This window comes from Megascapheus bottae, chromosome 36 (genome assembly GCF_031878675.1).
Source record: "Megascapheus bottae isolate mThoBot1 chromosome 36, mThoBot2.hap1, whole genome shotgun sequence".
Lineage (NCBI taxonomy): Eukaryota > Metazoa > Chordata > Mammalia > Rodentia > Geomyidae > Megascapheus > Megascapheus bottae.
The window spans coordinates 2,520,114-2,546,408 of NC_143544.1; the positions used below are offsets into that span (position 1 = coordinate 2,520,114).

General features: G+C 44.4%; 1 protein-coding gene across 1 annotated transcript in view; it reads left to right on the plus strand.

Moving 5' to 3' along the window:
• The window catches only part of Grin2a (glutamate ionotropic receptor NMDA type subunit 2A), a 254,883-nt gene that overhangs the window by 113,819 nt on the left and 114,769 nt on the right, over positions 1-26,295 (plus strand). Inside the window, exon 2 of the mRNA XM_090324808.1 lies at positions 10,456-11,048. Coding sequence (XP_090180934.1) covers positions 10,456-11,048 — 593 coding nt within the window. The remainder of the gene's footprint in view (positions 1-10,455; positions 11,049-26,295) is intronic.

Below are 26,295 nucleotides of genomic sequence, written 5' to 3' on the forward strand. Positions count from 1 at the left end.
TCTCTTCCTTCCCTTCCATGCAGTAAGTTCTGACTAGAGCCTCCCAGGAAAGGGACTTGGTTGGATGTGACAATGACAACTGACCAGCTATGACACGTGGCTATCTTAGCTGGGAGAACCCAGTGGGTGGAAGCATGGCGGTGAGGATGTCAGCAAACAGATACCGCCTTCTGTCACAATCCACTCTTGCCCATATACAGGCAGAAGTTACTAGCTTCATGGCTGAAGAGCAGACCTATACTTGTGGACTACATACCAACCGATGCTTGCTTCCGGGCCCCTGGGCCTTGGAGCTTGCTACCAGTTCTTCATCATCCTGCTGTAGAATCTGCACCTGACAGTAATCATGAGTGATTCCCGTGTCCCTTCACACCTCTCTCTAAGCCCCTCTCAGCTGTGAAGTGGGAGCATGGGGCCTTTTCTGGGAGGTTAGTGTGAACATTAAACACACGTGACTCTCCATTTGTTCAGGACTGAAGGGTGTTCTGGGAGGAAAGGCTCAGTCCCTGGTACATAGCGGGCGCTCCTTTGTGGTGGCGCAGTCACACACAGCTTCCACAGTGAGGACAGAGGGGCCGAGCCTCAGGGAACTGTTTGTATTTGCAAGAGTGCTGCGCCCTGGGTTGTGGTAGTGTTTGGGTTTTGTCATGGGCCTCACTGTTGATTTTGTCATGATTATAGCAATCTTAACAAACCTAGCTCTCCAGGCGTATTCTATATATGCCAAGAGCATTCTCTTCATCACAACAACTTCTTTATTTTAGAGACTAACGTTCCCTCTGTTTGGGAAAAACAAAAATCAACCAACAAACAAAACAGGAAAATTGAGACTTGGAGTTAGTGAGGATTTTTTTTTTCCCCTCTCGGGTCCAGGGACAAGTGGTGGCAGACTTGAGCCTCTTGTCTGCTGCCAGCGTTTATGCCTTGAAGAGTGTGAGTGCTGTGGTGAGGCTCAAGTGATAGCGTTCCGAACTGGCCAGTGTGAGGCCCAGAGTTCAAAATAGATAGATAGATAGATAGATAGATAGATAGATAGATAGATAGATAGATAGATAGATAGCTCCCAGCCAGGAGTCCTTGTTGAGGACTTAGACAAATTCCTTAGTGGCTAAGAGATCATCTCCATTTTCTCTACCTTCACTTTCAACTAAATTTTGTCTTAGTTTCTGCTCCCTCCAGCCCCCCCCAAAAAAAACATTGCATCCAGATTCCAAAGGCATTATTAACTTTCTCTAGAGGCTGAGCTCTTGGCAGGTTACAGATTAACTTACTGTTGCCTGAAACCAGCTTTGATCCATTCTTCATTCTCTGGGCTGGCCTTAAACCACACTGTTCTTCCGTCTCTACCCCCATGTGGCTGGGATGATAGATCTAGACCACTATGCTCAGTCTTGGGTAGTACTTTTGTCTGCTTGGTTTTGGAGGGGAGCAGGGCCAGGCGGGGGGCGGAGTGGGGCCTATTAAGAGTTTAGATTCAAGGCCTCAACCACACACCTCCACCCTGGCTTCTTGTTGTGTAGTTGGAGATGAGGGTCTCATGGACTTATCTGCCTGGGATGTATTGGGCCCCTTTGATTTTCTAGATCTCAGCCTCTTGAGTAGCTAGGATTACAGGTGTGAGTCACCAGTGCCCAGCTAGTGGTATATTTTTGAAGGGGACATTTTTACTGTAATGTATACTGCCAAAACTACCCCTGGAGGAATTTTGGGGAATCCTAGAACTCAATTTTTCCCCAAAATAATGTATCCTCCTTCAGTTCATCAGCAGCCTGTCTACGTGTGACAGCCCGAGATGAAATCTTAATGAACGAAACCTGTTTGCTTTTTTTTTTTCTCTACACTCCAACAGCTTAATGACAAGGCATTATTATTAGTGGCAACTTGTCATGTCTCCAGTCTGGGTCGTGGCAGTTGTGGCTGTCAGAGTCTTTGAGAAGAACCCAATCTCGGCAGCATATTACAGAAAAAAGAAAGAAAAAAAAGCCAGGAGCAAACGAAGGAAGGGTGAACTGCTCATTCAGGGAAGAGTGAGATAGGTGGAGGAAGGGAGAGGCCTGGATAAGGAAAGGAAGGATGATGGAGAGAAACACAGCTACTGTGTAGTTTGAGTTCTTTTGACTCAGACTCATGAAGGTGAGTGATTAATGGGTTATCTTTATTCTCTGTTTTCCCAAGTAGCTTCACAACTCTTTGGCCAGGACAGAAAAGTAAATTCAAATTGGCTTACACAAACTGAAATAATAACCTGCGGCATGCAATGGACAGGGGGGCATTTTGGCTTCCTGTGTGGGTTAAATAAAGGTGCTCAATCAGCAAATCAGGAACTTCCCAACCCTCCATCTTCCAGCTTTGCCTATGGCTTTGATGGTTTTCTTCTGGGGATGATGTATGGCGGCCAAGAATCCGGGTTGAACATTCCTCCAAACTCTAGTCCACCAGTGAGAGAAACAACCTTAAAAGTTGTTGGGATTTTGGGGCCGGGAGTTTGGCCTAGTGGTAGAGTGCTTGCCTAGCATGCACGAAGACCCGGGTTCGATTCCTTGGTACCACATACTTAGAAAAAGCCGGACGTGGTGCTGAGGCTCAAGTGGTAGAGCTCTAGCCTTGAGAAAGTCCAAGGACAGTGCTCAGGCCCTGAGCTTAAGCCCAGGACTGGCAAAAAAAAAAAAAAGTTGTTGGGATTTTTTTCATTTCTGGAAGTCACTCTGACTGAACCAACATAAGACTATCTCTTATCCTAGAATGAATTACAGAATCTATGGGGTTGGCTGAGCTAATTGGCTTGACTGAGGAGGCAATGGTGGATCCTGGTGGAAATTCATTATCACCAGTGAGGGGTAGAAGGACTGGACTGTGGTCAGCAGAGAGGTGGGAAACAGGACTTCCGGTCTACGCCTGGAATCCAGGGCCCTGCTGTCAACAAGGCTCCATAGACACCTGACCCCCTGGCCTCTGGGCAGTAAGAATTCCTCTCCGGCTTTGCTGGGAGCCAGGGAGAAATGCAGTGCCTGTTTGCCGACTCTCCATAATTGGCCAGAGCCCTGTTGAGAAGCCTGGAGTCAGACACTCACCTGCAGGTTGACAGAGCACCGGCTGGTGCTAGCGTGAGCCTTCACTGTGTCCTTGCAAAGAAAGCAGGCCAGCAAGATACAGCGGTTCAAGCTACCATAGTGAAGGCTGGCTAAATGATATTGTCAGCTCTGGTGGTCGTATGGGCTAAGGGTTCGGTGGGCGTTCCGGAGGGAGGAGCAGGGCTGGACATTCTAGCCCATGCCCGCTGCCCCGCTGAGGGACACTGCTGAGGAAAATGGTTTCGGCCTTCAGAAGCAATGCGGTTTTTGAAAGTATTTTCAATGCGCAGCTGGTTGATTTGTGGATGTGGCGTCTCTGGATACAGGGGCTATCTGTTGTATTCTGCATCTATGCAATAGATCAGCATTCCCCCCTAGGGAAGGAGGAAAGCCTGCTGTCTATGAAAAATGTGGATAAGCTGGAGAGTAATATAAAAAGCCAAGTACTACGTGATCGCATGCATGTAAATGTGCCATATTAAAAAAAAATTGAACCCATAGAAATAAAGTAGAGCAAAGGTTTCCAAGTTCCAGAGGGAGAAGAAATAAGGAGATGTTGGTCACAGAGTAAAAAAAAATGTAAGTTCTAGAGAACCGTTGTGTTGTTTAGTCACTTTAGTTAATGATAATGTATACTTGACATTTACTAAGAGAAGCTAGGTATTGTGGTTTAGTCTTGGAATCTCAGCTTCCCAAGAGGTGTATGTTGGGAGGGTTTGAGTCCAGCCTAACCAAAAACCTAGGGTGGCTCTATTTATAGACAGCTGGGTATGGTAGAGCATACCTGTGACCTTATCTCCACAGTGGGTAGGAAAAGAGGTAGAAAGATGAGAGTCTGAGACCAGCCTAGGTAAAACCTCTTGAAAAATAACCTATACCATATTTTCTTGATCCATGCAGAAAGAATGGCATTGCCCTATTTGTAATAAAATGGAAGGACTTGGAAAAAAAATTAGACCAAGTAAGTTTTCCTTCATTTGTAATAATTAGAATGTGCCTATAATTCTATAAGTAAACTCAATGGATAATAAAAGATAAATATTATACTTGGACACGATTAATTACACAATGCTTTGGTCACTCACACAGTGAGACCAAAGCAGGAGATTTGTCGAGGATCAAAAAGTTCAGTAACGATGTACATGTGACCATAAGCAATGATGCTTATCGAAATGAACTCCAGAGACAACAGGGTTTTTAATTGTACTGCTTTCAGTTCTTGTTTTGTTCTTTCCTTTATTCTTTGGTCTATTCCTTTTGGCGCTGATTTGAGTTCTGTACCCCTTGTCTTGTATATAAGTCTATCTGATTTGGGGAGAGGAGGAGAAAGCAAAAAGGGCCGGAGGTTTGTGGCTAAAGTGGTAGAGTGCTTGCCTTGCAGTGAATGGCCCCGAATTCAAATCCCAACACCTCAGATCAAAAGAAAAAAAAGGAAGAGTAATTTGATAAGGGAATAGATCTTAACCTTAAATGTTCTTGTCACACACACAGGAGATAACCTTGTGGAGGAAGGTATGCTAATTAGCTTGGCTATGGTAATTTCTTCACAAGGTAAACGTATATTGAAACATTACCTCATCTTGTTTAAATTATATGGCAATAAAGCTGGAAGGAAAAGAGGGGGAAGGAGCTAAATGTATCATTTGCAGAGGAGGAGGACAGAGCAGAAGAAGGTGGCACTAGCTTATGTGAGGGCCTGGATATTTGTACCTGGAAGGAGTAGAAGGAAGGGTGGAAGGTAAGACGACAGAGAACACAGCCAGGAAGGGTGGCTGCCTGTGGCAGAGCTCTGATGCACTCTGCAGACATGGTGGATGCAAAGAATACATGGTTTGTCTATGGTCTTCCTGCCCCGCACACGCCTTTGGGTTTCATTAGCTCGCTCAGTAGTCAGCTTGTCACACGCTATGGATGGTTGAGCACAGACTTGGATGTAGCTGGTAGATGTTTCTATTTTTTTTTCCAAAGGTTGTGGGAGCTGCTGGAAAAAAAAAATCTGAGCGGGGGTGATAAGCACCCTGGCCCGGTGTGAACTTTAGAATGACAGCTCCGGTGGCAGCATGGAGGGTGGTGGGCGGAAGGGAGACTGGGTGGGAGCACCAGACAGAAGACGCCCTCTTCAGTTCGGGAGAGGATTGCCAAGAATCTGAGCACCCACTGGCACAGCAGGGAAAGGAAAAGGAAAGAAACCCCTGGGGTGACAAGGAGACAATGGCTGCCTGCTAGTTGGGTGGAGGTTGACTGCAGGAATGTAAGCGTTGAGGACATTCTTCTTCCTGGGAGCAGAGAGATGTAACCAAGTGGGTGAAGGACGAAATCACCACACACACACTTGGAAATGCACGCTGACTTTATGCAACGTGAACTGCCCGCTGGTGAGGGCGAGAGGGCGGCCGCGTGTGGTGATGATGGAAGGGAGGACAGGTGTGGTGCCGGCGATGGTGGTGGTGACGATGGTGAGGATAGCAGGGACTGGTGGTGGAGAGACATGTAGCCTTTGTCAACGGGCCCACAGCAACGAAGTGAAAGTTATCATTAGACTCTTAGTCACCCTCCCCGGTACTTCCCAGAGCTAGGTGTCACGCTCATGACTCAGCCAGCGTTGGAGCCTCCTAGAACAGGATCTTACGCTCCAGACCTGATCCAGTGAGACTCCACTTTGCCACGGGACTCAAACACAGACTCTGAACCGATACCCAGAATCGCACGCTCCCCACCTCCTCCCTCGCCCTGTGTTTGAAACAGTGTGTTCTGTCTTGTGCAGAGCAGCCGGGCATGGGGAGAGATGGGCCCGAGCTTCAGAACCGAGGTGGGTGTATGAAATCTGTTCTTCCCCTGACTGTACATTCTCAGGGAGTCGAGTGCCAGAGGTGGTCGGAGACAGATCTGTTAAATCCCCCAGTACGGGTGATGGTAGGAGGAGGTAAGTGCAGGAGGATTGGCCCCGGTCATCCAGGCAGGAAGCAGGAAGGATGTGCTTGAAAGACGGGACCATTTGGTGAACTGCTCCAGATCCTGGGGCTGTGGCCAATTCCTCATTACCTCTCACCCGCTCCCAGAACACCCTAGGAAATCCCAAACCTAGGGTCTGTTCTACATTTCCTCTTGGCGCCCACCCTGCCAGAGTAGGGTCTTGCACAGCTCTTGGTCCACAGGATTTTCTGGATGGTGAAGTTTCCACGTCCTCGGGGATGGTGTGGAGACGGCTGTGCGAGGCTCACCTTGGAGTTAGTTTCTCTCCAGAGCTCGTGATGGTTATGTGGGGAGGTGATTTCTTCCTCACGTACAGGGCAGCTGCCTCAGAACACACAGGCTGACGGGGGTATGCGACCAGCATGGTCAGGGATCTGGGTACGGGGTGCTCTAAGTCCACAGCACTTTGGGGTGTGGGTCACCCCAGGCTCCTGATGCGAGATGCAGAGGGATTCTGCTCCATGGGACGTGACTGCACCTTGCATAGAGGCCCTCAGGGAGGCACCGCACAACCACACTGCATCGTCCTGGCTGTGTTGATCCAGGGAGATGATGGCCTTCTTACAGATTGGTGAGGAACAGCCTTAACTGACCACAGGATCCTTCAGGAATGACGGGACAGCAACAAAACAAAACACCATTTTGCCACCTGCGCGTAGTCCAGGAAGAGTTACCATGCTCCCGAGTCTGTTTTGTTTTATTTTTATTCTTCCATTTGCAAATGGGGCAAATGGTGCCAGTTGATTAGAGTGACTGGGGTGGCACTCAATGCGATGATCACCAGGCTGAATGCATGGAGTAAAGCACCTCTGCCCGTTATCTGTGCTCACTGTCACCACACCCACACCTGCTTCTACATACGCAGCATCCTAAGCTGGAAAGACTGGCTTTCCTCAAGGTCCTACAGCTCAGATGAGAGCCAGGGCAACCTGACCCCAGAAGGTATCCTCGGATCTGCCCTGGGGAAAGGCTGCTTCCTGTGGCTGTGACAAAACTCTGGAGGAAAATCAGCTCACAGGATAAAAAGGTTTATTCAGGTTCCTGGTTTCAGTCCCTGGTCACTCGGCTGCCAGGTCCCCATATGTGACAAGGCAGAGCCTCACAGAGCTGCTGTGAGAGCTGGAAAGCAGAGGAAAGGAGAGGAAGGAGAGGACGCATGAGAGGAGGAGCAGGAAAGGAAGGAAAGAGCAGGAGAGGGAAGGGAAGGGGGACAGCATAGACTCCTCAAGTTCGCGGACCTATGTTCTATGGTTTCTGCTGTGTCTCAGTAGCCTATTAAGCTAGGAAGCCTTCTGTTTATGGACTAAGCAGAGTCCTGATGATACAATTACCCGCTCAGAGCATTGCTGTACTGGGGTCCAAGCCCCAGCACAAGAGATCTGGGAGGAGGAGAGATGTGGGAATCCAAATCGAAACTGGGGATTAGACAGTGGGGCCACGAGGGGCATCCGGCTTGAGCAGGAGCTGACGGTCTCTCAGGTCAAGAGGACTGGGCAGACACAAGGCCAGAGCTTTGCACATAGACACCCTGGCACTGTTGGTGGCCTGTGCTGAGCCAGCTCTGGGGCCAACGAACTGCAGTTCCCATGATTATCTTTCCCCTTCCCAAAGTTCACGGTACAGAACCAGGCATGATTGCAGTTGCTCTATAGCCATGTCATGTACGAACGTTCACAATGGCACCAACAACGGTGCACTCCCAGACCATGAAGGAAGCAGCTAGAGTGACCCAAAGCCCATCACATCTAGCGTGTTTGACTTCTACCTCCCCAGGGGGCCCAGGGCAGCATGCATCAGTTCCGTTGTCTCCTAACCCTTTTTCCTGGGTCCTGCCTATGTCCTTGTAGGTGGGGGTCCCACTGAGAATTTGATCCACCCCTCAAATGCTAGGGGCAGGACAATCTTAAGACACTGCCTCCCCCCCCCACACCCCCCTGTAATGCAGCTGTGGCGTTGTTATCCTCGGAGGCCTCCATGGTCTGAGGGAAATTATATGTTTCTTTGTTAATTAACTTTGGAACACTTCCGGCTGGCCCCAGGAGGCACCGACATTGTAGGGCTGCCCATTGTAATGCTCGCTGCTTCCGTGCCGTGTTCAGCTGGTGGGTTCTCTGAGCTGCTGCCTTTTTTTGGGGGCGGGTATTTAATGAGTCTCTGTGGGTATATGCTGGGATATACAGGTCTGTGTTCCCATCCATACAAAGAAGGGGCACACTGAAATTGGGCCTCTGAGAAAGGAGTGGTTTCTCAGGGTAAGGAGGGAGGTGTAGGTGGTGATGTTAAATGGTTTGCTTTGTGTTACACCGGAGGTTCAAGACCCACACAGAATACAAGCTCAGACACCCAATTCTCCTCCTTTCATGTTTGATTTAAACCAGAGAGGATCATTCCTTTCTGGCGTCCCTCACATGTGTATCTCCTTTCCCACTCCCTTTCTATCTGTTTATTGATGTGGCCAAGACTTCTGCTGGATGCTGGGATGGAGACACGAGTTCACCAGGATCGAAGCCCTCGAGGAGCTCAAAGACTTGTCGAGATGTGATTTAAAATGATGAATCAATTGGAGAATATTGGGTTTCTCCAAAAGCTACTGCGGGAAAAAGATAATTATCCAAAGTCTTTAAATCTGTAACCCATTTTAATTGATTTAATTAGAGAAAATTCATAGACCTATATAATGTTGGAAGGAGCCCAGAAGGCATTTATTTATTCCCATTTCATTTGTCCACCCTCAGGCCATGCTACACTCAAACTTATCCCCCAAACCCATGCATTTCAGAAAAGGCTGGGTTCTGACAAAGCATTGCTTTTGGCCTAGTCCAGTGTTCTGCAGGAAAAGTAGAGTGGTTGAAAGAATTGAAATATACTTGTATGCGCATGTGCGTGTGAGCACACACACACACACACACACACACAAAATGCAGTCTTCCTAACTTTATAGTATTGAATTGGGAGACGTGCTAAATGCACATGGTAAATAAATATAATGCACATGGTAAAATAAATAATATTTTCACAGAATGAAAATATAACTTTAATAAGATTAAGATTCTTTAGCAGTTCTTTCAATTCCCCAAGCAAGCAAGCAAACAAACAAAACAAACTCCAGCATTGGTCAAAGCCTGGGTTGCTGTAACACAGAGTCTTATCTTCTGTTCACTAGGCATTTTTGCATCTAGCCTGCCAGTCAACTGCACGGCAGTTGTATCTGCTGTCCACAGATATCAAATGACCCCAGGAAGGCTGTGGGAATGTTTAGGATGTGGAGCTGGAGCTGTGTGTGTGTGTGTGTGTGTGTGTGTGTGTGTCCTCAGGACCGATATTCAGATGCTTACTTGCTTTGTAATGATTTTGAGTCTCCTTCTGTCTGCTAATATAATACTGGCTTTGTGGTGTAATAGTGGGAATTTGACGAGTCGAGAGGGTAAAGGTGGCTTTTACATTGTGCAAGCATATTGTTGCTTGGTTTTGGAAGTGGAAATTAATCCTCACGATCACAGATTTGTGGAGAGGTTGCCGCTGAGAGAAGGCTCTGAACTTAACATTACTTCCAGGGTAGCAAGGACTAGAGCCCTAGTTCTCAATAAGGCCCTGGAGCCATGCGTGATGGAGTTTCTGCCAAACTCTTAAGCATCCTCTCTACATCGGGAGCCTGAAAGTCTTTATCTACAGTTCCAGAAACAAAAGCCTTCCTGGCTCCTGTGACTGATGTTCTACCTACTTCCTCTGATCTGTGCAAGCAGAGCCCATGACTGTGCCTGCCCTATGTATGCATTTTTTTTTCTCAAAGCAGAGTTGGCACATAGTAAGGTGTTCAACAAATGTTTGTTGATTGAACAGATGGATATTTGCATCGTGTTTCCTGCAGTCTCTGTTACATGAGATTTCTTCAGCTTAAGTTATGGAAACCCTCCTCTCACTGGCATTGGTGAACATGGGAACAGGGTGGTGACTCAGTAACCAAGGGTCCGCAGGAAATGGCTTCAGACAGGGCAGACTCGGGGACTCTGAATGCATCTTTGGTAATCCATCTGTTTTGGTTGTTTTGTCCCTGTTGGTTTCTGTTTCCCATCATGAGCCTTCAGGGCTAGATAGATTTGTTCTGAGGGAACCATATTGTCTCAGAGAGTGGGAGCTGTAGAGGAAAATGAGGATAGATGATGGGTGAGCAATCACCACAGGCCTCCTTCGTGCCTTGCCCGTGAGCTCCGGGATACAGGCAGCCCTCTTATCTCTGCGTTTTCAGTGTTGCTTCCACAGCCTGCCACAGAGTAGGTACTCAGGAACGTTTTCCAGCAAGGAATGTGGTTTCCCTTCACTTTCAGGAAGGAGTGTGCAGAGGTGGGTAGTTACCTGGGGGTCCACCCTCTGCCTCCTCCTCTGATTCACTTTCCTTTGGATTTGTTTACAGGATCCCATGTCTACCTTCTTCCAATTTGGAGCATCCATCCAGCAGCAGGCCACTGTCATGCTGAAAATCATGCAGGATTATGACTGGCACGTCTTCTCCTTGGTGACCACCATCTTCCCCGGCTATCGAGACTTCATCAGCTTCGTCAAGACCACCGTGGACAACAGCTTTGTGGGTTGGGACATGCAGAACGTCATCACCCTGGACACCTCGTTCGAGGACGCCAAGACGCAAGTCCAGCTGAAGAAGATCCACTCATCCGTCGTCTTGCTGTACTGCTCCAAAGACGAAGCCGTGCTCATCCTGAGCGAGGCTCGCTCCCTCGGCCTCACCGGCTACGAGTTCTTCTGGATCGTTCCCAGCCTGGTGTCTGGGAACACAGAGCTCATCCCCAAGGAGTTTCCATCGGGGCTCATTTCCGTCTCCTACGACGACTGGGACTACAGCCTGGAGTCCAGAGTGAGGGACGGGCTGGGCATCCTAACCACTGCCGCGTCTTCCATGTTGGAGAAGTTCTCCTACATCCCCGAGGCCAAGGCCAGCTGCTACGGGCAGACGGAGAAGCCGGAGACCCCGCTGCACACCTTGCACCAGTAAGCAAGGCCTCTTTGCTCGTCTCTCAGAGGGGATGTAGAGTTGGATTGCTGTTGTGGTTTGATTATGTGCTCATGGATAGACACGGGTACTGTCAATAGAGAACATCTCAGGTATACTTAGAGGATTTTCATTGTTTGATTTTGCCCTCATTTCTATTTTCCTCTCTCCTAATCTCATTTTTTTAAGGTAAGTAACATGTTTTAGTTGCTCAGTGCCTACTTATTTTCACTCAGCAGCATATTTTAGACACCCTCACTTGGGATTCATTTATCTACCCATTCTTCCATCCATCCATCAATCTATCTAGTCCTCTATGTACTCTTCCATCCATCAACCATTTATGTGTCTGTCCATCCATCTAGCAATCCATTCTTCTATCATCCACCTATCTATCCATCTATGTATTCATCTGTCCATCAAACATTTGCCTATGTATTCATCGATCTAGGTATCCATTCTTCCATCATCTATCTACCCATCTATCATCTACCTATTTATTCATCTATGTATTTATCCATCCATCATTTACTTGTGTCTATGCATCTTTCCATCACCTAGCTATATAACAAATACATATGTTTTTCTGAAATATGTCATGTTCTTTCATATTTATCTATTTTGCATAACAATAGAAATCTATTTTTTCATAACTGGCAGTGATAACCATCAGATTTATCTCCTCATGCACATGTACAATGTAGTTTTTCTAGGGTTGATGCCACAAAATAGGAGTTGATGATTATAAGGCATGTGAATTCTTGTTTTTTTTTTTTTTTGCCAGTCCTGGGCTTGAGCTCAGGGCCTGAGCACTGTCCTTGGACTTTCTCAAGGCTAGAGCTCTACCACTTGAGCCTCAACACCACTTCCGGCTTTTTGCTATGTATATGGGGTACCAAGGAATCGAACCCAAGTCTTTGTGCATGCTAGGCAAGCACTCTACCACTAGGCCAAACTCCCAGCCCCAGTGAATTCTTAAAGTGAGGTGTGCATTGCCTCGTGACAAAATACCAACAATTTATGAAATTATCAGGCCTTTCACGTCCTTAGCAACGTGGACAGTTCTGGTCTCTGACTTTGTGTCTAAGTTTCTTACATTCTTAATACCTTTGAAGGTTTCAGGAAGTCTTGACGACTATCACTCTTCGAGTCATATTCTACTCCATCATGTGGGCGTGTCATCGTTCACTGAACTGCCCCCATTATGGTGGATGTATACATTAAACTTCATGTTTCTGGGAAATGTCCTTGTTCCCTGAGGTTGGTCATTATGGCTAGCTGCTAAGATTCGGAACGATTATCCAGGCTCTCATTTTGCATGGTTTTGCTCGATATTTGCCGACTTAACACACACCTCATTACTTAGATAATAAACACTGTGGCTCTGAGATTAATTCTGGGCTCTGGAGTTGGGCTTGTCCAACTCAGATTCTGCCTTGTCCGTTTTCTATAGAACTCAGAAAATCACTTCACTGTTCTGGGCCTGAGGTGTTAATTGAGAAGTGTTGTTAGCAACTCCTAAGTTCCAGGTACTCATCCTCAGACTTTAGCAGGCACCGTTGCCTCTGGAAGGGCTTAGTAAGACAGATTTCTGGGACACACTCAGAGTTTCTAATATAGTAGTATATCTTGGGTGAACCCCAAGAATGTTCAGTTCCAGCAAGTTCCTTGGCGACATGGATGCTGACGATGTAGGAAGCGTACCTTGATATCCAGCATTGTGGGGGCTGCCTGAATGGTAGTTGAAGAACTGCACAAAAAGTGCCTCTTAGCACAGTGCCCACCATCTGCTGATTATATGATGACTTTCAAATGATGAGTGAAGTTTTTTAGCCAATAGACTATTGGTTGGTTGCATGTAGAGCACTATGTTATTGGAAAGTGTCACTGGAAGGTTCTAGGACTTTGATTCTGCTACATTTCAGAGGTTACCTTTGCGCTGTGTGTGTGTGTGTGTGTGTGTGTGTGTGTGTGTGTGTGTGTGTGTGTGTGTTAGGTATGGGGGAAGGAGTCGATTATTTAAGCTTCTTCACAATGAACATGTACTCGATAAATGAACTCTCGAATTAAGAAATCATAGTCTGTTGGCATTTTCTCATCTCCCATCTTTTTCCCTCCTTCCTTTTAAAAGATTCCTGTTTCTACACTGCCAGTTCAAGATCCCTAAATAATTCTCCAAATATCAGGAAGCATCTCAAGAGGATTCAGATGTGACATGGCAACCTCTTAAAAAGGCAGGCTTGCTGCCAGCCCAAAGCCAAGGGCTAGGCTAATGAACTTGTACTCCCTTAATAAAATGTACCCAGCAGCTAGAAGATCCAGATGCATAGAAGTTTGATGGGAATGTAACTCAATTGTAGGGCAATCGAAATGCAATCTATATGGGGAAAGGAACTCAAGAGGGGTGACTGGCAAGACATTCAGATGCCTTTCCAGGGACCCCTGGATTCTGAAAAGAATCCTGCATCTGGAAAGTGCTGTTGAGCTAGACCTTGGAATGAAGCAGTTCTATAAACTGCACTTCAGCCCCAGAGACCCAGTGCTTCGGCAAGTGATGAGTTGGTATGGAGGGTTTGCCATTGAATGAAACATCTCTCCATCCATGGGGTAGGGGACGGCTCACGGCTGGTGGTGCTTACCTTGGATATGGTATGGGAAGGTGGCTCTTCTCATTCCACTCTTCCCTTCAAGTGCTCATCATACCCACTCAGGAAACAGTGGAACCCTGCCAGGAAGTGGAGAAAAACCACACAACATCATTAGAAAGAATTCAGCTGACTACCCGTGAGACTCTATGCTGGTCCCTGGAATACATGGGATGAATTACCATATAACTGATGAAGATGAGAGAAAATTGTCTGAAGACAAGTTCAGGTTACAACCACTTTTTAAAAAAATATAGTATTGAGAAAGAGAGGAATTGGGAACCTGATAAGTTGCCCAGTATGGTACTCATCCCAGAGAATAAATGTGAACATGTCCATTGGGTTCAGTCTCTTAAACAAAACATTAGCGATAGTGTGGGAATCTTGATTTTTACTTACTAAAATTTCTTTTAGACAAGAGATGACCACTGCCATCTCAGTTACATTTCTCATTCTATTGTATGTGTTACCCCCCACTCCTTTTTTTTTGTTGTTTAACCTAATCATCCCCATTTGATGGACATTTAGGTTGTTGCTAAGAAAGCATCTTGAGTCTGGAGCATCTAAAAGCAAAGAAAAGATACCTGCGTAGTGAATTGGGCACCCCAGGACTCTTGAGATGGCAGTTTCTCATTTCACACATAGAAAGAAATTAGATTTTGGCCGGATAATACATTCTCCTTCACGGCAACAAGTAAACAAGTATCTCCTGTTACTTCACTTCGGAAATAGGGAGGATGCAAATAGCTCCAAACAAATGCACACCCACTAGTCTCCTGACAAGTTACTACTGAGGGGACCTGGGACCCGGCTTTGACTGCCTGAGAACAACTTGGAGGCTAACTAGACATGCTCGTGGCCCTCCAGGGCTTGGCTTGTAATCATATCTGCCGTGTTCACGCAGTTACTTATGGTTCCTGGCTCTCTCTGTCAGGTTACAGGGGTTGCTGGTCAGAGATGATGGGTTCTCGTTCATACCTTGGACCTGTTTCTGCTTCTGGAGGCTTAACGGGGGGGGGGGGGGAGAAAAAGTACAGGAAAGGGAGAGATTTTCTTTATGTTTAATATTCCTGGTTTTCCAGAAAGACACTTTGAAAAGAGCAGTCAGCATTTTCCAGAGTTCAAAAATAGCCCAGCCATGTTATGTAACCTCCTCTTTGCTACTGCAAAGTTATTAAACAGCTGTTCCCTTGCCAAGCCCAGAGCACGGCACGGGTAACTCCCAGAACTGTGAAGGTAAATGACGGTGTGTCTGGCTGCTGTAGATTAGTCTGTCTGTCAGTTTTGTACTGGGCTGGTCCCATCCACTGAGTAGGTGGATGGGTGGGAGGTGACATGGCATTGCAAGAGTGTGGTCCCCTGGTGTGTTTCCAGAGCCAAACTTTGGACTAGGCTCACAGCTGCTCCAAGTTAACTCTCTCAGGTGTGGAGAGGGGGTAAGAACAGCACATGGCTCTCGGGCCAGCGTGTGGCACCTGGAGAGGCAGCTTATGTGCATTATGATTCTAAGTTGAGCACCCTAAGTCTGGAAAGACAAAAATCCCCCAAACATGCACCCAGAACTTCTTGGGTGCTGGCATCAGGCTGTGGGTAGATTCTTGTATTCCTGACTTGGTGTGATGAGGCTCAGGCGAATTGCAGACATACCCAAACTCTTCTGCACGGTCACCCGTAGGGTATGAGAGTGAGGTGTGTTTTGAGACAGAGGTGACTTCGGTATTTGTTCTTGGGTCCCATTTTTGAAATACCTTATCAAATTTGTGCACATTTTGGGATGAGATGAATCTTTGAATCTTGCACCTATGTGATTGTGAGCAAAGTGAGGGATATACAAGGTGAGTTTCCTGTCACTTGGTACCACTGTGGTTTTCTTAATGGCAGAACATTCAGTGTGGGCTGTGTGTCGTGTGCACACGAGTCTCTGCCTCCTACATGTGGGCCAGCCAGGGAGTACGTGTGTGTTCCTGTGCGTGCATGTCCAAGTATTTTCATTCCCACCTCTCCCTTGGTGGAAATAGCTTTTACAGATGATTTTCTGACCCAAAACTTCTTGCTGAAGGATTACTTGGGGAAAGGGCCAGCATGGAGGAGAAAGTTCTTTGGCTTGCCTGTGAACTCCCCATATACTATTCCAAGTGTAATTAGTAACCCCCCCTGAACCATGCTGTTTTGTTTTTGTTTTTGTTTTTACTGTGTGTATGTTGAAAGGTAGGGGGAGAAATAGGAAGGAGGGAGTGAAAAAAAATAAATTTTAGTGGATTAAATTAAGTGAAAGCATATACTTGAAACACTTGGCGTGGTCCCTGGTATGTAGCAGGCCATGGCTCATTGCTGTCATTATCCTCAGTTTAATTTATGCTAGTCATACCACAGGCTGTGCACGAAGTGAGAGAGAGAGAGAGAGAGAGAGAGAGAGAGAGAGAGAGAGAGAGAGAGAGAGAGAGAGAGAGAGAGAGAGAGAGAGATGCGGAAGCATGTTTGGTTTTGGTTTTGGTTTTAGCAGCTGAACTACACAGCTTATGTCTTGTGGCTACCATTTTACTTCCAGGAGTAGGATTTGCCAAAATTACTGTGTTGGAAGTCAAATAAAAGTGGCCAAGTGTATCTAGAGCTTGAACAAGGGCTACAGATGCTTGCATACTTCCAGGAACATCTTGCATTAGTGATGTTGGGAAATGATTTCTCCTTAACTAATGCTACCTGGCTTGACCACTTGACATGTTTTGACATTAACTCCTTGATTTATGAAGTTGGACTTTCTGCTTGAGATGGTGACAGATCTGTAAATTACCCTGACGGGGAAAAAAAAAACCGACTGAAGATCTAGAAATGAGCAAGAGTTCAATTCACATCCAAGTTACAGTGATACTTAAAAAAAGAAAGAAAGACAAATAGTTTCTGAAATAACCACAGGAAAAGTTTCTGGTTTAATGATCCACTAAGAGACTATGGTTGGCATATTGTTATTTGATAATCAGAATGATCACTGTTGGTTTCCTTTTTTTTTTAATGCCAATAAAAGAGCCTGTTCTTTTTAATTCTGTGAGCTGGACCGCAGCGAAGCCTCCCAGGGTGCAGGTGATAACTTTCTGCAAATGTTCTATCTGCAGGCTCATCATGGGTTCAGCAGATATTCCTGATATTCCCGCCAGCCATCTCAGGCAGACTAGTGGTCACGCCGTCCTAGGGGCTGGTAACACAGTGAGTCTGATGGAGACTGGGAATCAAGAAGTGGGTTGGGTAAAGGGCTGAGCCCCAAAGTAAATCAGCCAGAGATTTATAGTGAGAGGATCCAGGAGCAGGTGCCAAAAAAGAGAGCAAAACACCTGCTGCCAGGCTCCTCGACTTTGTAGAACTCTGATTTAAAATGAAGCTGTGTTCATATCTTCTTACGATCTTGGTTATTCTGGACATGTGGCTTACCTTTATTGAGTTGCCATTATCCTTGATTGTAAAACAGGAAATTCTAATGGTGTATTCTGGCAACAACTAAATGCATGTAAAAACACTTAGCCAGGCATCAGGAATACCCTTGGTATGCTACAGGTGTGAATGCTCTTCCTTCCCTGCTTGATCTGGCCTCCTCTTGTGTTCTGATGGGCTCCAAAGAGGTGGGTTGAGTCCCCTGGAGAGCTTGTCAACAGCCGCTCTCCGGCATCATCTCTGTTTGTACCATCTTTCCTGGAACATAGCCTTCCCCCTTCTTTTGGCTGGAAGTCAAGATCACTGTATGCCAACCCTGCAAGGCAAGTCAATCATTTCCAATTGGCAGCCAATGAATAGCTTGACAAATGGTAGAAACTCGGTGCTGGCAAGTTGAAAGGACCAGACGTTGGCCGTGACTTTTACCTTGAGGGAAAGGTGGTTTGGGTTGTTTTTTTTTGGGGGGGGGGGGAAATCACGTGTAGATCACAAATATTGTTCAGATTTGCTTGACACCAGATGTAAGTCTTTGGATTTTGGAACTAGCATGCCTGGTAAACAGGCATGTTGATCTGTTTCCTCCAGGATAGCATAGCGGAGGAGAAGCTTTCCTTTTGAAACCTGGTAATTTGGTAATGCATACTATTTGCTGCAACTCATTTCTGTGACAAGATGAAGCAAGTGAGAGCTCCATCTTTGTTATAGAGGGAATCCTGGGGGTGGAGGGCTGGATATGTAAGCACAGACAAGTTGGGAGACCATGCTATAACTGGAAGAGAGAAAGATGGAGATTTGGACTAGAGGAGTGGCGGAAAGTTCAGAGAGAACTTCTGGACTCAATGAATATTTCGGATGCCAAAAGAATAAAACTTGATGGATGAACGTGGATTAAGATTAAAAGAGAGAGAAATTAATATATACATTTTATTGTACAGAGACGTGGACAGTGATACCTCTTAACTGAACAGAAGAAACTAGGGAGGAAAATTCAGTGATAGTGTCGAACCTCAGCCATGCTATGTCACACAGTGTGTTGAGATAGCCACGTGAAAAATATGACACACCAAGATATGGCACATGGTGTTTGAGGATTTTGATAGTGAGACCGCCTAGAGGAGAAAGAAGAATCCAAGGAGAATCTGGGTTTAAGCCATAAGGAGTTTCAACATCAGTTGGTAAATAATCCCCCCACAATAAGGAGAATACTGGAGAGAAAGAGCAGGGCTGTGAATTGGAGACCCTCTGTTCTCCACTTTGATCTTGGGAACCTGGTGGGTGCCTGCTATCTGGTATCTGCTTCATGCTAGACATTATCATAGGTACCACAAACCTTTCAGAGAGGGAGAAGTTCTGGCCATTGCTAATCTATATGAATTTTGGTGCAGCCTAGTAGAGTTAAATAATCATACCAGTGGAGTTAACCAACAAACAGAGAAAGTAGAGTTGTTTTTTTTTTTTTTTCTGGAGTAGAGTTACCTGGAGCGAAACTGTTGAATCGTAGGAAACCAAAAACTCACGTTGGGTTTGAGCCAAGACACAGATGGTGAAGCTGTGCTTTGGAGTTGCTGAGTCCAGGAGGTGATAGTTCAGGTCTTTGTTTCCTCCTGGAAAACGACAAAGTTAAACATCCTTTCTATAAAAAAGAGGAGCCTGGGGGAAGGGGTGAGGAGACAGATGATCAGGGAGCATCTCTGGTAGTTGCCTTGGTTTGTCTTCATGTCCAGTGCCTGTCTGCGTACTTTCTCACATGCAGGATGGGAGGCCTCCAGCCACCCCTGCCATCTTCCCATCATTCCCTTGGAGATCCCAGAGGGGCCTCTTCACCTGCTCCCACCCCTTGCATCTCTGCTCGGCTCCCTCTGCTGTGCGAATGCTGCCTGCTTGCAGGTGTGGCTGAGCCATCCAGGCTCCTGGTGACTCAGATCCTGGCTTGTGTGCCAGGGATGAAGGAGTCAGTCCAGCTTGGTGGTGCTAGCTGTGTTCTGCGTGGGCACGGGAGGCTAGCCACATTGCTACGTAGGGCCCCAAAGTTTGGTGAATGAACTGGCAGATCTAACCATGTCTGGGGTATCATCCAAATCACCACAGCCAGTTTCCCCTAGGATTAGCTTTATTTGGTCAAGTCCTGGCTGGGCACAAAGAATACACAGACATTGCTCAATTTCACATGATGAAAGAGTAACTCTCTGGAGACACGTGTTCATTTCCATCACAGCTAATAAAAGGACCTTTTGAAAATTGAATTAATGCAGCATTATATGGTATAGGGAGGGGATGGAGAACCCTCACTTAAAATGTTACAGTATGTAAGTAGATGTACTTTAAATTATGAGGGAACAGAAATGTGAGTTTACTCTAATGGTAAGACCCGCCGTCTGTTGGCTACTTTAAATAGGACGAGTCTGAATCCATTAACCCTTAAGTGTGAGTTAGGAGGTTTTTCCTTCAGGTAACACTCACCTTAGTTCAAAATCCAGAGGTAGTGAAGACTTCAGCTTCAATACGATCAATGTCCTGATGCTTTTTCTTATGATCTACCAATCCTTTGGGAGAATGTGATCTTTATTGCCTAACTGTTTCCTCATTGCCTTAAGTTTTTTGTCAGCAATATCTGGCATGGTTTCTTTGCTCATGGACAAATTAGATGGTATGCCCATTAGGCCTGTAGTAATTATTTGGAAATTGCCACAGTAATTTTGAACTTCTGACCCAATTGCTGAGAAATTAAGCCAAATCAGAACTACTGAAGCGAGAAATGGTCAAAACTTTCCTGTGGACCTGAAGATTTTTCCCGAGAGGCATAAGCAAAATTGACTATCACAATGACAAGGTAGCAAGGAAAGCATTTTAAATGTACAATTATAGTCACAGATTTGCTACCTGCATCCCCATAATTAATAGGGTAAGCAAATAGAAAATGAGTAAGGAAGGGGTAAACAATGTTCCAGAAGTAAAGTACTAAGGCTGGGAGTTTCGCCTACTGGTAGAGTGCTTGCCTAGCATGCATGAAGACCCGAGTTCGATTCCTTGGTACCACATACATAGAAAGAAGCCAGAAATAGTGCTGTGGCTCAAGTGTTTGAGCTCTTTTAGCCTTGAGAAAGTTCAAGGACAGTGCCCAGGCCATGACTTCAAACAAAAAAAAAAACAAAACAAAAATAATGTACCTACTACCTGATGAATGTAACTGCAACCCCTCTGTACATTACCCCAACAATAAAATGAAATTTAAAAATTTTAAACCAGTGGAGGGTCTTATGATCAAATCATAAAAAAAGAAAATGAGAGAGACAGCCAACCAAATGGGAAAAGATATTTACCAATAATACATCTGACAAATGCTCAATATCCAGTATCTACAGGGAACTCAAGAAACTAATCCCCCCCCCCAAACCCAACAAACCATTCACTAAATGGGCAAAGGAACTAAAGAGAGACTTACCAGAAGAAGAGATTAAAATGGCAGAAAAGCATATGAGAAAATGTTCATCATCCATGGTCATAAAGGAAATGCAAATAAAAACAACCCTAAGATACTACCTTACCCCAACAAGAATGGCCAAGATTTTGAACTCAGGCAATGACAGTTGCTGGCTGGGTTGTGGAGAAAAAGGAACCCTACTGCACTGCTGGTGGGACTGTAAGCAAGTTCAGCCACTCTGGAAAGCAGTGTGGAGGTTTCTTAGAGAACTGAAAATAGACCTTCCCTGCGATCCCGCCATACCACTTCTGGGCTTCTACCCTGAACATCATAACCCAAGATATGATAAGAACACCTGCTCAGCTATGTTCATCTCTGCACTATTCACAATAGCCAGGTGATGGAAACAATCCAGATGCCCTACTGCAGATGAATGGATACAGACAATGTGGTATACATATATATATATGTATATATATATGAATAGATACAGAAAATGTGGTATATTTTCACAATGAAATTCCACATAGACAACAGACAAGATAAAATAATGGCATTCGCAGGGAAGTGGATGAATCTAGAGTGAATCATGTTGAGTGAGACAAGTCAAGACCAAAGGCACAGAAGGCACATGGTATCCTTAATATGTGGCTATTAGATCCAAACAGTACGAGAGAGGACTCAATATTTGCATACCCAATGCTATGGACATGGTATTGGAAATATAAACACAAAACTACATGGACATAAAAACCTATGACTCTATAGACATAATGTTTTATTTCATAAATTAATATGTATAATATTCAAACCCTTAGCCTAATTTTGATTATGTTCTAAAAACTAAGTGCCAGTGACTGTATATAGAGATTCCCTTCTTGAACACTTATTTGTTAAGCATGTCATTTGAAATATGATATAAAAATCAATGTTAATAAATTCTTTAATAAAAAATGAAAAAATGAATAAAAAAGGTAGGAGGAAGAACTGACAATATAACTACTTTTCATGAAGTAGTCATATTTTCTCTCAAGATATACTTATGAATTCCACTCTGTTTTCCTGTACTCCAGTGGCCTTTTCTCCTTGATATAGCATAGTCCATGTGGCTATTGTGTGAATCATGCCTTCGCACAGCCTGAATTCTTTCTCCTTTCATCCCTCCAGCATAGGTTCCAGCAAGGAAGAGAATTTTCTATCCCCAACTAATCTATCTGTCTACATTCTCTGTTATATCAGAGCAGCAGTTATTTACTGAACATTTGCTCATTTAAGACAGTATGCTATTTTGCAGACATCCTCATGTGTAGGACTTGATGATATCTCTAGATTATTTTGTATGACCCTCAGAAGACATTTTTCTGTATGTAAGCCTTTGCTTGCTCCTGTAAGATCATCGGTGACAACCAAGGACACAGGTGGTAGAATACTTGCTAAGGTTTTGTGAAGTTCCTGGGTTTCAACCCTAGAACCATAAAAAATACACAGCTAAAAAGTTCCAAGGTTACATTCTACTCTCCATCACTCTCATGCCCAATATCTGATTATTTAGGTACAGAGTTATATCAATCTACCATCCAGGTGTTTCTTGATTCTATGACATGTAATCCATTTTCAATGGAATAATTAAGTGTGGATCCTAACTGCCATTAGCAATTGTAATTGTAACGTTCTGCTACACAGTTTCTCTTCCATTAATACTTTCCAGGCTATTTTCCATTCTACAGACATTTAGAGTTTTCCTAAAATACGTGTCCCAAATGTTGCTGGGTTCCCTGAAATACTGAACTTAAACCCCTGAACTCCTTTGTGTGTATAATAATTTAAATTTTCTTTCATCCTTCAAAATATGTAGCCTACTTTCTAACAAAGGTTCAATAAATCCTTGTTAACTCATCAGTAAAAAAAAAAAGAAAGAAAATGAGTAAGGATAGATCCCTATCACAAGGAAGTTGATTGCCCATACATTTGACCTGACAGAACATACCTTTCCCTCAAAACACAGGGAACACTTAGAAGCACTTAGCATATTCCAGGCCATAAAGTAATAGGAATAGGCAATAATAATAATAAGCCATGAAAATAGTGAATAGGATTCACTACCCTAGTATTTCAGTGAGAATGCTGGGCTCAATTATAATTCAGTACCAGAAAAACAGCTAGAAATTACCTCCAAGTATTTGTATACTAACAAACACTCTTCTAAATAATGTACGGATCAAATAAGAAGTAAAAAAGAACCTTTATTAATAAAAAAATAAAACCCTATTCTATGGTAGAAACACAAGGCTTCTCTGAGAAAGTATTCCTTGCTCAGATGTAGGGTCCAACTCTGGGGTTGCAGTAATGGGGCATCAAGAAATCATGTCCAAATGGATTTGTGGATATGAGGGCACAAGAATCATTTTTCCTGAGCAAAATAACAGGAAATTGGGTCCATATGGAAGTGGGTATATTTTTCAGGCAAGCTACATCCTTGCCCTCCTTAGAGTTTGTATGTGATGGTGGGAATAGTATGCCACTGAGATTCAGGGGACTTGTTCCTGTGGGGGTCTGTCAGTAATCTTTGTGAAGATTAACTACTGGGTCTCAGATTTCTCATCTGTACATGGAACACACCGGATCCAAGCATCCAGAATTGAGTTTCAGGATGTAGGAATAGGCAGGGACACTGGAGGTCACTTCTTTGCACATGAGGAAGCTTGGACAGTCTTCAGGTTGTACATGGTAATCTTTAACATGTGTTCTTCATTCAAGAAAAACACAGGGTCCAAATGACAAATAACAGTGTCTCTGTTCTAATTTGTTTTTGTCATAGATATTTCATAACATTTGGCTCAAATTAATAAAAAATATTAGTAGTTGCAACAAATTATTTTCAACTTGTAGGATAATAACCCTCAATTGTAAAGCATAGCCCTATATTGTATGAGGGATGAGGAAATGGAGGCACCAAAGAGACATGGTTAATTTTTTTTTTTGCCAGGCCCAGAGCTTGAACTCAGGGCCTAAGAACTGTCCTTGGGCTTTCTCAAAGCTAGAGCTCTACCACTTTTGGCTTTTTTCTATGTATGTGGTACCAAGGAATTGAACCTGAGTCTTTGTGCATGCTAGGCAAGCACCCTACCACTAGGCCAAACTCCCACCAAGATGGTTAATTTTTTTAATTGTGTAGTTAATGGCAAAGAAATGTTAAAGAGAACCCAATTTTTCTTTCTCCTACAGTTAAATTTGTTCCACTATAGCAGATCTCTTTCCTTGTAGGTTCTTTCTGGTTAGAGATAATAATTATAATAATTACATTATTATAATCATCATTATATTATTAATACCAGTTATCACTGTTTTATTATCAATTATTATTTAATATGTTTGTAATTCATGCTATATTAATATTTTGCATGATTGATTATTAATATTAATGGTTGATGTTATTAATATTATAATGATAATAATTATGATGATAATGATGATGTGATGATGCTTATGGTGCTACTGTGATGATGATGATGATGGTGGTGGTGGTGATGATGATGGTGATAGACTCTAAGACCTCTTTCTCCACCAGTACATTACACAGTACAGACAGTTAATACATTTGAGTTGAATGAGAGAATAATGGCTAGACCAGCTGTTGTTTTGATGTGGGTGCTATCTTAAGGGTATTCATAGGCACCATCTTCTTTTATTTTTACAACTCAAATAGGGAATAGGTCATACTTTTACTCTCATTTTTATATCAGCAGAAAACTCTCAAAGAGAAAAATGGCGCCCAGGGTCATGTCATGGCAGGATCGAGATGATCTGTCAGACACGAGCACTGAGTCATCAGACTCTCTGCTTGCCCAGGAGTTGTTTGCTTCTGTTTATTACAAGAACAAGGTGAAATGGGATTAATTTTATCACCTAAAAACCTTTCTAACTATAGTATATGTAGGTCTTCCAGAGTTCTGGTAAACAAGATCCAGTTAGTAGAGGAGACAGGAGGTAGGGAGAATGCCAGTATCCCCCCATCAATACTGATTATGATTACAGTCATTATCATGAGCATCTTCTGTTTGCCATTATAAGAATAAAACCATCAGAGAAGAGAGGAAAGGAGATGGTTTTTCTAAGAGAATTTTTATGAGACCAGTCAAAAACTCAATTGCAGAATGATCAACTCCCTTTCAATTTATTTTAGAATGAGTCTCTTGAGACTTTGTGAATTCCAAAGAGGGCCAATAAATATTAACTCTACAAAGGACTGAGCAAACATATCAGTAAAGGAGTCTTAGTAAGTCTGACTAGGCAGAGAGAAGGAAATAAAAGGAAAGGGGAAACCAAGATTTCATTTTGATGCTGGGTGCAAGCCAGTATGTAATGGAGTTGTCTGCCTTGATTTTTAAAGTGCTCTGTTTACATACACTATATGTGGGACAACCAGAGAACTGGCAAATAATTTTCATTTAGTATAGGAGATGGCGGCTGGAGAGTCGTCACACTTCCAAATCACTTACTTGAGTTTATATTTCATCTCAAGTTTAATAAATCTTCTGCTTTCAAAACACAGAGCATTTCTGACATAGATTCAAAACTCCAAATACAGAATTGGGAGTTGGCCTTCCATGACTAGGTAAAAGTAAAACAAAGTAAAAACTATCCCATGACATCGGTTGAGAATGCCCATCTATTGATCCTCTGAATTTATTTGCCATCCATTCATATGTGTGTCCATGCAGTTATCCATCCATCCATCCGTCCGTCCGTCCATCCATCCGTCCATCCATCCATCTATCCATCCATCTGTCCGTCCATCCACCCATCCATCCATCCATCCATCCACCCATCCATCCACCCATCTACTCACCCACTCACCTATCCACCAATCTACCCACTCACCAATCTCTCCATCCACCCACCCCACCCACCATTCCATTGATCCATATATCTTCATCCACATATCTTTTCATGTACTCAGTGCTCATTCACTGCATACCCAGCCTAGGCAAGATCTCACCCAGTCGATACACCCCCAGACAAATGTCTCTGCTTACAACTCCTATTCCAGTGATTGACAGTAACCACAGATAGTGGTACGATGGGATGGGAAGGAAAGAGGAGCAGGGCAGGGAGATGGAGAGCCAAGGAGGAGTGCTGGTGTAGAGTGAGACGAATCAGGAAGTCATGTGGCAAACTGGGGGAGAAGGATGCTTGGTGGTAGAGCAGCAGGTCCAAAGGTCCAGAGCTGAGAAATAGTGTAGAGGATCCAAAGAACCACGTGATTACCAACTGGAAGAAATGAAAGAGGTGAGTGTTGCCTGGAGAAGGAGGCCAAGCTCTGTAGAATCCCAGGGGCATGGTAAGGGCTTGGAATTGTGTTTGAGCAGTTACAGGAGGCTGCTGGAGAGTCTCAGGAGGGGAACGTGCACTCCAGAGTTCACAGAGGTCACATCGAGAAGCTCATTTGCTTTGTAGTTCCCCTGTGATATTGCATCTCCTATGAGAAAAGAACCTTTCAAAGCATGGCATACCACATGCTGCCTCCCCTCCCCTCACGCCGTCCCTCCTCCTTCTCAGGATGGAGGCCTGGGTGGGTGGGTTTCACCTGGTCACAGCTATCAGAAAGAACAATTACACCCCTCTCACTTCTTTGATTGGTTCAGTTCAGAACTATTTGACATATGACGACGGAGCGAATGCATGGCTCACCATTTTGGCTGCCATGTTTCTCACTGAGGAGAAGCTAGAAAGGATAAGGGAGACTCACACATGGAG